The 13,765-nt window shown below is 50.6% G+C and overlaps 1 protein-coding gene across 31 annotated transcripts in view; it reads right to left on the reverse strand.

The window, feature by feature from the left end:
• Positions 1–9,750, reverse strand: part of PHF20 (PHD finger protein 20) — a 60,225-nt gene extending 50,475 nt beyond the window's left edge. For 23 of the 31 annotated variants that reach the window (XR_014935735.1, XM_085519485.1, XM_085519482.1 and 20 more), the window contains exons 1-3: positions 9,662–9,750; positions 8,132–8,178; positions 3,667–3,721 (exon numbers count right to left, since the gene is read on the reverse strand). Coding sequence is in view for 2 of the 31 variants with exons in the window: in XM_085519467.1 (XP_085375593.1) it covers positions 8,132–8,178; positions 8,390–8,419 (77 nt within the window). In the remaining 29 variants the exon portion in view is untranslated. Of the gene's footprint in view, positions 1–725; positions 920–3,666; positions 3,722–8,131; positions 8,179–8,372; positions 8,578–9,661 lie in introns of those variants that run through there. The other 8 variants (XM_085519470.1, XM_015881310.2, XM_085519462.1 and 5 more) reach the window with 7 other exon arrangements.
• Positions 9,751–13,765: the final 4,015 nt, after the last annotated feature.

A 13,765-nucleotide genomic window follows, 5' to 3' on the forward strand; every position in this document is an offset into this window, starting at 1 on the left:
TGGAAGAGCATTGCAAGGGAAATGTGGAAAAAACACCAGAAGCCATTTAATAGTAATTACTGGGGCTGCAGATTCTGGTAAGAATTTGAACTGTTTCTTCTTTCCAGCTGGACTCAGCTGAACATCAGCACTTGTCAGAGCACACACTACACCGCCCCACCTCAGCCAACACCGTGCAGGGCAGCTGAGCTGGAAGTTGAACAAGAGCAGAAATGTTAAGGGAAAAAAAAATTTTCTCTCTCTCTCCTCATCAACCCCCCCCCCACACTCCCCGTCCCTCTTGGGCTCCTTTGGGTCCCTCCAGCCCCCAGCCCAGGGCAGCTCAGTCCAGTGCTCCTCTCTGCTTGGCACACTTTCCTTGCAAAACAGTCCGTCCTCTTCACATGCAGTTCATTCCAGGATCAGCTTCCTCAGGCAAACACACTTGGCAAAACACTATTCCCCAAAGCTGTAAGGCTTCTCTCTGCTCTTATTCCTGTTTTGTAATCTTAAAACTTCTTACTCTGCAATGACTGTGAGCAGCATTTCAGGAACTGATACTCCAGAACACAGACAAATCACTAGTTTCAACAGAAAGTATTTCCAAATCCATGCCACAAAAAGTACACAATTCTGTCGTTTGAAAGGCAGAGCCTTCCCCTCCTTCTAAGAGTCACCACAAGGTAATTTAGATTTAAACTCTATTCAACCATTCAAATACTGGTACCTTCCTAACTGGTACTTACACTTCCATCAAGACGTTGCAGAGGTCAATATGCTGACATTAAAGCTGATCCCTCTGGGGATTTGTGATTTTTGTCTTTTAAAACAATCCTGCTCCAATGACCAGGGTCTGCACGTCCTCATCTATAGCAACTCTTACTCTCTTCATTTTTTAAGCTCCATCAGTGCTCAGCCCCAGATCTGGTGCAGCAGGAAGCTTTAAAAGAAGGAAGTTCCTCCGTAAACTGATATATCTCTTTATACTGTCATATAGGAAACAAGCAAGCAGTTATAGCAAACTCCCGACTAACAGCCTCTTATCTTCCCTCTGGAAACTGCAGAGTCACTGCCGTTTCCAGCTCACACCTACCTGCACAAACAGCATTTTCCAGATAACCTGCAAATGTGATTAAACGATTCCCTATGTACAATCACACTGAAAACAAAACCTTGCCTTTAAACCAGCTCCACTTCCAAATGGAGTATTACTTCACTTCAAATGGCAGATTCAGCCCCACGACTCAACTTCATCTCCTTCACCTGCACCAACCCAGGGATCTTTTCCCATACTTCCAACAAAGCCCAACACATAAAAAATAATGAGCAACTCAATGAATCGCTGCAGTACTCTGGCTAGATGAAAGAGCGTGGTTAGCTTTGGCAAATTACATCAACACAAGATAAAAATAGATGAATATTCAGTACAAAGCAGTGTTAAGCTTTATTTGGGGTGGTTAAAATTGTTGTCCAGTTCCTATAATGCATTCTGCATTGCTGAGCATTCCATAGGGCTACAGAAGAGGAAGAAGCAGGTAGGGCAGGTATTGCATTAACAAAAGGCACTTCCAAAACCAGAGAGGGAAAGCAACTAGTAAGACTGTCCTGGGTCCACTGGAGATGCAGTACTCAGTGCTAGGCTACTAAAGGGAGCCCCAAGTTCTGAAATGTAGCAGCAGAAAACTCGAGTGCATTTTGTGTCCTGTAAGCATGAATTTTGCTTTCTATCCATACAGCAGCACAAGCAGTTTCTGGGCTAAGACAGAGTAATGGGAGATTCTACACAGCATAAGCGCTTTGTTTTGAATAACCAGACTCCCAGCATATCTACATGTGTACTGTGGAACTGACAAGGACCAAGTCCAATCACATTTTGCATAGCAGGTTTTTACTGGCCAGCACTTACTTTTGACCTCTTATACTATCTGCATATATCATGCAAAGCCTTGCTTCTTCATCAGTGGTAAAGCAATGAAAGCCTCACCCCCTACAACATGCTTGCCCCCTATCAGGGATGGTCAGGGCAGAGAAGCCCATGGTCCCCACCACAATCAGAAGACCTTGCAAGTAGATGACCACAGCCACGCTGTGCTGCAACCACACATCTGCAGATGAGAAAAGGCAATGGCTGTATCAGGCTGTAAGTGTCTGTACTTACAGACACTTATACGACCCCAGCAGCAACTTAGGAAGACTTATGTAGTCTCACAAACATTTAAACAGCACTACAGAACATCATTTTGGTGCTGCCTTGGGAGGCAGATTACAGCAGACCTGACAGCCTACAAAGTCTGCCTACCAGGCCCTGCACACAGCCCCACTGCTGCCACGCAGTGTGTCTCTCTGCATTTCAGCCTATGTTGGAAAACAGAATTAAAGTAACTCTGCACTCCTGCCTGTCCACACACACCATCTCATAGCAATGCAAGGAATTTTTTGAGTAAGAGTTACAAGGAAACCCACGGTCTCTTTACTGCTGGCCTTCCACACAATGATACAGATCTCTAAGCAAGGTTTGTTTGCTTTTATTATTTTTTTAAATTGCAACAGGAACAGACACAAGAAAAAACAGGAGTTAAACATGCAGACTATTAGTCCTGGCAGTGTGTTCCCAAGAATACTATAACATCTCCATTTTCTATCCCAAAGACACTTCAAACAAGATGACAGACTACATCCAGTTCTTATGTGCACTGCGTAGGATTCTCAAACAGATCATAATCAACGCTGACTTCTTGCTTTCAAAGTTTGCCAGATCCAACCAAGCACCATGCAGGAAGCAAACTCCTTGGCTGAGCAACAGCACTAAAACCGAACCCTGAACTGATATTTGCAACTTCCACAAAAAGAATAACACATAGCTAACTCCTTATCACTGAAACAGCCATGCAAAGCAGGAAGCTTTGGAGCTTCCCTGCAAATGCTTGACTCCCAGTTTCCCAAGGCAGACTACAACAACAGACACTGCTGACATCTGCATTTGCTCCCCCCTGCAGGCTGAACCACAACCTCCTCAGAGCATTCAGTGGCAGCAGTGGTGTCAGCAAACAAACCACCCTTCCTGGGGCACCATCCTCACACTCTACCTAAGATTATGGGACAGTGAGAATGTCACTTCTCACCCCCTCATCAACAACCCACACAACAGTGCTGGCAGTGCGAATTGGTGGGGAGGCCAGTGCAGAAGCAGAAATTAGGAAAGTGGGCAATTCAACAAAACACTTTTGTAGTAAAGCTTATTTCATTACCAAGTGCAATTAAAGAAATAAATACATGATACTGAAAAGAATGCTTTTCAGCCATCTGATCATCTGTTATTTAACTGCTCTGGTTTCTCTTTTCCTCTTTTTTCTGGTCTCTCATAGCACCAATGTTAGAGACATCCAAACACTCAACAGGCAAAAAGATTCTGGAAAAGGGTTCAAATCACACGGAATAAAGCAGGTTTCCCCTAATCAAAACAAGTCAAATTCAAGAATAACTACTTAGATCAAACTGCCATCTTTTTCATCCAACTGAAAGTCTGCCATTTCTGCTTTAAGAATACGAGGTTTCCAAATACAGGACTGGGATCCAAGGAGGCTTTGCAAAAATGAAGAAAAATCGATTTTACAACAAAGCTGTAAAAGCTCGAAGGAAAAAAGAAAAAATCATTTAAGAAAACCAAGGATCTGTGCTTATACTCACCAGGAAGAAACTCGCTGCTTATATAGTCATGTGCATTCCAAGTGCTGCTGTACAACTGCAGGGAAGAAAAAAAACATACGAATTCTGAGGCAAAAAGTACTTTAGAGCTTAAAAAGCCTTCCTATAAAGTTCTATACAATATCAATTTAATCTGGAAATATTGCAATGCAGAATAGTGTTGGCTATTGTGATCCAAATTATAGATCAATCCCAAGGTCCTAAGAGACCCCATCATTTATTTATCCTTCACTGAACAGAACCTGCCAGACATTTCAGGACACCCCCATTAACTAAGCCAATAGACAGCATACCAAACTTAGTACCTTGAATTTTGAGTTAGTGCAAAGTAAATACATTCAAATAGGTTACATCTACTATACTCAAACTGCACTTAAATGAAATTCCAGGATACATGCAGTTTTATTGTGTACATTATTGAGAACAGCCGAGGTGAAACATCAGGCTGAAGAGCGAGGACAGGTGGCTACAATTTGCATTGGCCATCTCTTCCAGCACCTTGCTGAACACAACAACAAGCTCCTGCTGGTGGGTTTGGGGCTTCTTCTCCCCCTTTATCTTTCCCCACCCCCACCTTTCCCTTTTGTTTTTCCAAGAAAGAAAAGTGGGAGGAGCAGTAACGAATTTGTCTATCTAGACACTATTTGGCAGCTAACATCTTAAAGCGTATCTGATATACTCAAAGAGATTTCAGTTCAATTATTCCATCCCAAATCTAACACCCTCTTTTCTTCTGACAGGATGAGAACTGCCACTGAGAGAAGCCCAGAAATATCACAGCACCAACCATGTTCTTATCACCCAAACGTTCTTCAGCTCTGAGGACTGAAACTAAAAAAAGAGGAAGCTTCAATTCTAAAACAGCCAAACATGAGAAGCAGCACATGAACAAAACCAGGACACTTCCAGAGCTGAGTCAAGGGCTCAAAATGCCCAAGCGCTCCAGATCTGGAAGCACATCAAAATTCTTTTGCAAAACAATTACAGCAGATGCATATTCACAGAACTGGAGTCATCACTTCTGATGCAATACAGCTCCTACTTACACTAGTGGGTTTCTGCTGCAAAACCTTGGGTTAAACTTCCTTCACAAGCGATCTTTTAACACTGATTATTTGAAATCGATTAAAAATTTGGAATAGAAGCAGTTCAAGTAAGAGACGTGCTCTGATTTGACAAGCACCGCTTTTCAAGATGTGAGACTTCAGTGCTTAAAAGATATTTAAAATATCATGAAAACATTCCTATCTTTCAGAATAGCTCTTACTCAGAAATAATTCTGACCACTACAGAAAAACTCAAAAGCAGCCAAACAGATCAGAGGAAAAGAACAATTCTGGATTGGGAGAGATTCTACCAACTGCAGGTTCTCAAAGTCTCCAATTTTAGCGCTTAGTTAAGGAAGAGTCAAGTGTGGCATGAAGGATATCTTAAGGCACAAACTCCACCAAGCAGTAAGAAGTCAAGGAAATGAAGAGTCCAAATGTCTAACAACATGAAGGCCTGCACAGCACTGATGTGAGCTGCTGGACGGCAGGGAAACAATCACCAAAATCATGACAAAGTTCATCACATCACCCCATGCTGCAACAAGCACGTCATGAGCTGCGTGAGCAAACCCACACCAAGACAACCAAAGGCAGAGTTCCTCCATTAACACCCCTGTTGGATGAGCTACAGCCACCCCAAGGCTCAGGGATGAGCATTTGGTCCTATGAAAAGTAAACCTAAAGTTTCTATGGGAAGTTTCCTCATCCAAACACCCTCTCCGTGTCAATACGTGCAAGGCTTCTCCAGGCAGAAGACAGTGACAGCAACAAGCTACAGCCACCTCAACCTTTCTTATTCAGCCTGAAGCTACATTTCCAAACTTCTAATTGAGCCTCACCACAGTTTCTCCTCTTTGCCTCCCTGCAGCTGTATAAACCTGCTTCATGACGTTGAATACACTGCATAGAACTGTCCTTAAAAAGACATTTTTGCCCTGCCTAATGGCTGCCTATGGCTTAAGGCACCTTTGCCAACTGAGAATGAAATCAAGCAGAGGAATAACTGAACTGTTTCTCATTCCCACTCTATACTCCCACAAAAGCAACAGAACAACAAATACCACAAAGCTCCTCGGACAAGCTTACAGCAAGGCCACATCCATGTTTCTGGTTGAGAGTGGTACTGCAGCAGTGTAAGGTTGGAGCTACCTAGATAAGGTGCACTGACAGAAGGCAGCCCTGGGACACAAGCAAGTCCACGCTTTAAAAGAAACTCAAACCCTCAGGCATTAAACTGACCAACTTAGTTTTAACCTGATGTCACACCCCTGGATTTGATGTCACTCTGGATGTTCCAGCAGCATCCTATACTCTTACAGCAAGTTGCTGAACCCAAGGTAGTGAGCACCAACATGCATTCTAGCTAGAGAACAGCTCGAAGTGGAGAGTCATAAAGCAGCACAGAAAGGGATCTGGTAACACTACCTGAGCAGTAACAGGCCTGGAGTTGTGATTCTTTCAAGAAGTCAAATTGAAAAAAAAACATCTGCAAGAAAATGTGGAAAAAAAAAACCACCCAAAACCAACAACCCCAAATGTTCTTCATAGAATCTGCACTACCTGCAGTAACGACCACTGGAAATCCTCCAGACCACTGCTCACAGCCAACCAGCACACAGTGTAACCACACGGCAGGCACTTCCAGTTTCATTATTCTTCTTTTCCCCCCAACCAGGCTGACCTTGCTCTCCTTGCTGACAAAGAGCAGGACATTTTCCTGACAAATTAAGTGAAACCTTGCACACTACACTCAGCTTTGCTGAGATATCACGTTTTCATTTACATTAAGGAGATGTATCTGTGTATGTGCCACACTGTAAGGAGGATGCAACTCTCCAGGCTTATTACAAAAAGAAAAGGAAAGGGAGCACTTCAAGGCTGCTCACAGATTTCTCTCATCTCAGAAATGAAAGGGCAGCTGTAAAAAAAAAAAGTCACTTCATCCTTTTGCAAAACTGCTGACAGCAATGCTGAGAAAACTGAGGTGCAACCTAAGCAGAGGATCTATCCAGGTATGGGGGGATCACATCACACAAAAGCCATTAGCAACGCTCTGTAGTGTGAAGAAGCAATTCTGGTATTTTGTGTAACCTCTGCTTCTATACTGAAGCCTTTTAGATTTCAGCATTAAGAGAAACCCAACACAATCAATGGCACTGCCATCCACGTCCCAGGGACACAAGCACACAGTTGCACAGCTGGAGCACTAGAGAAGTTCAAAGCAGTGTCCCGACTACAGCATCATGCAGAAGGAGAGGACATTCTCCATTTCTTTGGAAAGAAGTGCTGAGGTTAAGTAGCAGAACAATAAGCCTGTACTGAAATTTGAATTTTAACCTCAGCGACGAGGCCAGGCAAGATCTTTAGTGCACATACAGAAATAAAACAAACCCCACAACAGTCTCTTCAACCTAGTAGGCAGCAGCTCCTCCCCACTATCCCATTTAATACACAGTCACACGGTACTGAGAGATACAGACTGACAGAGGTAAAATCTTAACCAATTTCAGAACCCGACCTGAAATGGAGATCATGAAAAGTTACAAGCTTCAGAAGTGGGAAGATGAGAACCTGATAAGGTTCAACGAGGCTGAGTGCGGGGTTGGGGCTAATCCAGATATATGAACAGACTGGGAGAAGAACTCACTGAGAGCAGCCCCATGGAGAAGAACTTGGGGGTCCTGGCAGACAAAAAGCCCGTCATGAGGCAGCAGTGTGCTCCTGCAGCCCAGAAGGCCAACAGCACCCTGGGCTGCATCAACAGCGGGGAGCAGTAGGAGAAGGGAGGGGATTGCCCTCCGCTGCTCTGCCCTTAAGGCCCCACCTGTGGTACTGAGCCCAGGCCTGGGACCCCCAGCACAAGAAGGATGTGCAGTTGTTGGAGTGGGTCCAGAGGAGGATCACAAAGGTGCTGAGAGCAGTTGTGGGTGCCCCAGCCCTGGAGGTGTTCCAGGCCACAAACGGGGCCCTGGGCAGCCTGATCAGGCAGTGAAAACCAGCCCACAGCAACTGGGTGGCCTTTAAGGTCCCTCCTGACCTGGCCATTCTGCGATTCTGTGAGAAGCACAGCAAACTGCAGCAGCCTACAATCAAATGAGGCTGGCTCAAAGCTCCCAGGCCTAGTAAAACCACACAACAGCGTGTCAACAAATCAACACATCTCAGAAAGCAATAAATACCACATTCTAACAGGCATTATTTTCTGCCCCGCACATCTGCAGTCAGTCAGCGTGGACATGCTGTGCACCTGCACATACACTTAAATCTTGCACTTGAACAACAACAACAAAAAAGGCCTCCAAAGCCACCAGGCCCAGCATTTTCTTCATAGCACAGGCTATAGAGCTACTGACAGCAGACAGCAGGGTCAGACTGAAAGCAATAGGTCAACTCCTTACCTGAAAGAAGTGTTTTCCTTCAGGAGGCTCCAAAAGTTGAGATAACCCTGTAAGCAAGATAGTTGAAGATGGTAAGGAGTACATAAAGAGTAAATGTGTTCCACACATTTAACAAGACTTCTTAACATGACAAGCCGTTAATCCCAAAGCATCTGCAACTTTTCTTTAAAAGAAAATTAAGAAGAAACTGACACCACAAAAACCATCCCATCTACACCAATGGGCAGCACTAAGAACGCACCAAGGGCCGGAGCTCACCCATGTGCCTTCATTCGGCCCAGCACACATCAGCACAGGATGGGGCCACACAGAGGCAAGCAGAGGTCAGCACGGCCATCCTACGGGCACCACATCTGCTCCTGTCACGGGCTGAGGATCCCCAGGCACTGAGCTCCAGGAGAATTCAGCATGCCCTGCAGTTAACTGAGGGATTGCACCCTCCTTCCCTGACCGAGGGGGAGAATTTAGGTCAATATCATTGCTTAGATTAGCCAGGAACTGCAGGAGAAAGAGAAGGAGCTTTGGAGAACTTATCCAATTAAAGGTAAGAATTAATTATATGCTTCTTACATTTCAATCGAGGTAGTACCGTTATAAGCAATTACTACGCTAGCCTCATTCCCAACTTGACCTTAATTAATTACTCTGGATTACAGATGAGCAGGCTGTAATCTGACTGCTCGAGTGAAACCTTTCCATGCGGACGCAGGGATGGAGCTGTGGCTGAGAACGTGCACCATGAGACACCTCGGCTCTGACCAGCACCGCCGCCAGCTCCACAACCGCCTCCAGCCACGCAGAAGTTAAAGGAATAATGACACTGTGAGCGCTGGTTGGGCATCTCTGGAAACAGGACCTTCATGGGAACGGAACGAGTCGGGGCAAAGGCAGCTCCTTAATAGAAACGCTCACTGCCGACACAAGGAGCCCCGCGTTATCGGCTCCGCTACACGCGGCCCGCTCTGAGCGCACCGCCAAGCAAACAACGCGGCAGCTCCGACCGTGCGCGTTAAGGGCGAGCGGCCCAGAGCAGCTTTGGGGCCGCGCACGGAGACGCTTCACGGATCCGCCCGTGGACTTTTAAAGGGACAAAGAGGACGAGGATGCGCCCCGCGGTGCCGCCCGCACGACGGCGCAGCGCTGTCACCCCGCGGTCCCGCCCCGCTCTGCCCCCGCGGCCGCGCGCCCCGCGGGCCCCCCCGCGCCCGACCCGGCCCCGCCGCCCCCGAACCCCGCCGCGAGGTGCCGGGCCGGGCCCAGGGCGCTCCTCCGGCTGCTCACGCGGCTCCGCGGGCCGCGGCGGGGGGCGGTGGGCGGGGAGCGGCCCGGACCCACATCGCTACGGCGCCAACGCGGAGAGCGGCGCCCGTTCGGCGTCCGCACAGAGCGACCCGCGGGGCGCAGGGCCGGCCCTTTGTGCGCGGGGCCGCGTGCAGCCGCGCCCGCCCGGCCTCCCGCCCCTCGCCTCGGGCCCGCAACGAGGGGCGGGTGGCGCCAACCCGACCCGTCCGGGCGCCGCCGCGCTCTTACCGACGGATCCGGACGGGGAAAAGGTTCCGAACGGCACCGAGCCGCCCCGCTCCGCCAACAGCGCAGCGACACCGACCGCGCAGCGACACAAAATGGCCGCCCCGCTGCAGAGCCGCCACCCGCCGCCAGGGAGGGGCGGGGCCAAGGGCGGGGCCGAGTGCCGAGTGCCGAGTGCCGAGTGCCGCTCCTTGGCGCCGTGCGGCACGAGGCCGGCGGGGATGGAGGCGCGGTGCGGTGCGGTGCCGTGCCGTGCCGTGCCGTGCCGTGCTCAATCCAAACCCTTGTCGAGCCTCACGCAGCTGAACAGCAGCGCCGGGCTGACACACAGCGGGAAAAGTCTCTGCGGACAGCGGGATGGGAGACGCAGACGGAATTAAACCGATGCTAAAGCGAATCTCTTCGGAGCTTTGTGGGCAATGGATTTCTTCGTTGCCTTTATGCTTCCCCGGAACCGGTGCGGTGTTTCCGTTCGGGCTGTTTGTTCCTTTGCTCTGGGAGCGCTCCGTGCCCTCAGCCCCACCTTCGCAGCAACGGGCCCTCCATGACCCCGCAGCTGCCGCTAGGAGGAGATGCCTCACTCTCCCTTTCACTCTCCCTTTCACTCTCCCTTTCACTCTCCCTTTCACTCTCCCTTTCACTCTCCCTTTCACTCTCCCTTTCACTCTCCCTTTCTTTCTCTCTCCCCTCCAACCCCCTGCCCGCACAGGGAGCTCCGTGTCCCCGCTGCTGACGGGCGGTGCAGGCGCTCAGACCCCGCGTTGATGCCGCCATCCCGCAGCCCTCGGGCTCTGCCTGCGGAGCGCAGCCCGTCCCGCAGCGCTGCGAACGGGGGGAGCTCGGATCCCAGCCTACCCCGGGTCGCTTGGGGTCGTGGATGTACCCGTGGGAAATGGGGTTTTTCAAGCCGGGAAGGGTTTGTCTGTCCTGTCTGTGAAGCGATGCTGTTCTCACCTGACCGCGTTCGACGTGACAGGCGCTGCGCATCGTGCGGGGCGCTGCGGGAGCAGCAGAGGGGACGCGGTGCCAGAACGCAGTGGATACAAACAGCGCCCGGCACAGCGCTGTGCTGAGCGGTACGAAGGGAGCAGAGCGGACACAGCACAGCGAGAGCGTCCTACAGAGGCGGAGGGGGAACGGTCACTGCTGCCGCCTGCGAACTGAAGGAAGCAGCGGCTCCGAACAACGTGGTTCTTCTCCAAAAGAGTGGCCGGGTGCTGGAATGGCTGCCCGGGGAGGTGGGGGAGTCATCGCCCCTGGAGGCGTTCATGAAACGTGTGGATGTTGTACTGAGGGACGCAGGTTAGTGGTGGGAGGTGGACTGGGTGATCCTGGGGATCTTTTCCAACGGTGGTGATTCAGTGGCTCTAAGGGGAACAAAGGAAATTGGGCTGCAAGTGGAGGTAAGCAAACATGCACCACTAGGCTTCCTTTGGGGGGGCAGCAGACTGTGAGAACAGCCCTTATCTCAGCCTTCTAAATGCCTCCATGGGCCCTGAATCCTGTCAGTACCCAAACCTGGCACCTGAGATCCTACAGTCCCTCGGGTTACTCCTGAGCAGCACTTTGATTCCAGCTTACACCTGAGCTCTGCTAGAAGAGCACATGGCAGCTGCTGGCTGTGCCCAAGGGCCTGGGGGCACCTCCTCCTCTGTAACAGCAGGTGAAGCAGGCACTGGGATACTGAGGAACTTCAATTTAAAACTCCCATCTGCTGATGAGCACCTGAGCCCTCTCCCTGTGGACCTCTCAACACCAGCAAACAGATCTTTGTGCTCTCTCTTTGTTTGTGCTTTCACATAAAGCCTAAATGTTCAACCTCATGTTCTCACATCTCTGCATTCCTCCTCCAGACAGACAGTGAGGAAGGCAATCCCCCAGTGAGGGGATACTCAAGCTCCTTTTTGCATACCAGTAACCACTAAGCACTTCAGACAAAGTGCAATGGCTTTGATGGCGAGGAGGAGGAAGCCCTGTATGGAGGCCAGGGCAGGAGGAGTCCCTGAGAGCAGCAGGTTCAGACCTCTCTGGGCCGGTCAGCCTTAGACAGGTGCCCCCTGCTCTGAAGGGAAAACTAGCTGTTAAGCAGCTCTGCTGCAATGCGTCGCTGACATGACCACCTGGAAGCACCCAGTTCCAGCAGGTCCCGATGGAGTCCACCTCTTCTCAATCTCTCCATCATCAAGCTTGGGTGGAGAATGTTAGAGGACAGCAGGAGCTCTGAAAGCAGCAGCTCTCAGCAAACACACTGCCCTTATCCATCTCCCCCCTGGTGATTGTCCCCCATTGATGCCTGGTTGTGCCCACGCAGCCCCAGCACTGCTCTGCAGAGCCTCAGCTCAGTGCTGGCTCCACCAGACGGTTCTGCTAAACCTGCCACCACTTTGCCATGCCCACACCAAACCCACACCCGGGCAGCATCAGGACAGGGGCCCTCCCGTCTGCCTCCCTCCTCTGCTGCAGGGCTCCTGATGCAGGCCTGCCTGTTCCTCTGGTCTGTCTCACCGCAGGGCTGACTGAACACAAAGGCTGGCAGGAGGGTTAGGCTGAACACAGCCCTCCTGCTGCCAAGGGATCATGGGGAAGATGGAACCCCTGGGCTCCTCATACTTACAGGGGGATGAGATTCTACAAAAAGCCTTTCTACAGAGCGGGGTGATGAGTGAGCAGAATGGGTGGCCTGGCAGTTGTCGTGTCCTGCGCAACACCAGGCAGCCCTCAAAGCAGAGCCGTATCTGCCAGCACCTCGTGCTGAGCAGTCCCACAGCCCCCAGCAGCTGCACAGCCCCTCGAGGCACCGGGGCAGAGTGGGCAGCAGCCCTGCGGCCTCATTGCTATCAGTAACTGAAAGAATCACTTTTTCACGTGCAGATCCATGGGACACAATGGCAGAGAATGACAAAAAGCTCACAGCAGGCTCCGTGCAAAAGCTATGCTGAAAACATCCCCGAATTCACCAGTGGCACCCAGCACCGTGAGGATGCTCATCCCTTGGGACTCGTTACCTTTCCTGGCAGCTGCCAGGTCTGCCTCCCCGCAGGGCACTGCAGCCAGGTGAGCCGTGTCGGTGCTGCTGTCTGGCACGGGCTCCTCCTGCTCTGCCGGTGGGAGCCAGGCAGGGGCACAGGGCTGTGCTGAGCGCAGCCAGCAGGCGACGTTTTACACAGTGCAGTAAGAAGGCAGCGCCGGGCAACGGCAGGGGGAGCCCAAGGCTCTGAGCCTGGGCTGATGCGCTTCGTCTGTTGGCTTTCTTAATTTGGGCAATGAGTCCATTTCACAGCAAAGCCGCTCAGACATCGGGTTGCAAACACCCACCTAGGGAAGGGCTGTGTGAGGTTATGACACTGTTGCTTGTTACCGGCTCTCATCACTGAAGGCTCCAGGTCCCACCGGTCTCTGTTGCCAGTTGAGGGTGGTGTGGCTGGGCCAGTGATTGGGCCGATGCAGGGGATCCTGCACTGCTGGTGTGCCAGAAGCAGCCCCTGATGGCTGTGCTCAAGGCACAATGCCTTTTCCCGGTGCCTCCAGACCAACAGCACACAGGGTGTGAGCAGTGTGAGTGGAGCACCAGCTCTGCTTCCAGCTCCTTCCTGAGGTGGGGATGGAGGGAAGATCCAGAAACTCCCCCAACTCAACCATAGCAGTGCCCCAGCCGGCCAGCTCCACCTAAAGACACCTCCAGCACCAGGACAGGCTGTGCAGTGCCAGCACGTGTGTAGCCACCTCCTGCACACAGCCAGCAATGCCCACGGCGCTGGATTAGGGATATTAGTGGTACATCCCACCTTATCCCCTGAGTACCCGTGTGTGCAGCTACTGCCCATGAACTTGCCTAATCCCTTCTTGACCCTGAAAGATTCCCAAAGTTTGCTGCTCCTGTGTGTTTTCCTACTTCAGCTTCCACCTGTTCTCTCCCTAGTTTAACCAAATGCTCCATCGGTGCTGTCTGAGCTCTAAGAACAACAGCAATTGCCCTCAGCCTGGTTTTCAGGTGCTGGCATCATGCTCATTCCCAAACATTATTGATGAATGCTGACATACAGGCTGGAAATGCAGCTTCAGGCAGACACGGCCGTGCTTTTTCACAAAGAAAAAAAGACCAGGGAC

Source organism: Coturnix japonica, chromosome 19, assembly GCF_054131305.1.
Source record: "Coturnix japonica strain WE chromosome 19, WE-NBRP24, whole genome shotgun sequence".
In the NCBI taxonomy this organism is placed as follows: Eukaryota; Metazoa; Chordata; class Aves; order Galliformes; family Phasianidae; genus Coturnix; species Coturnix japonica.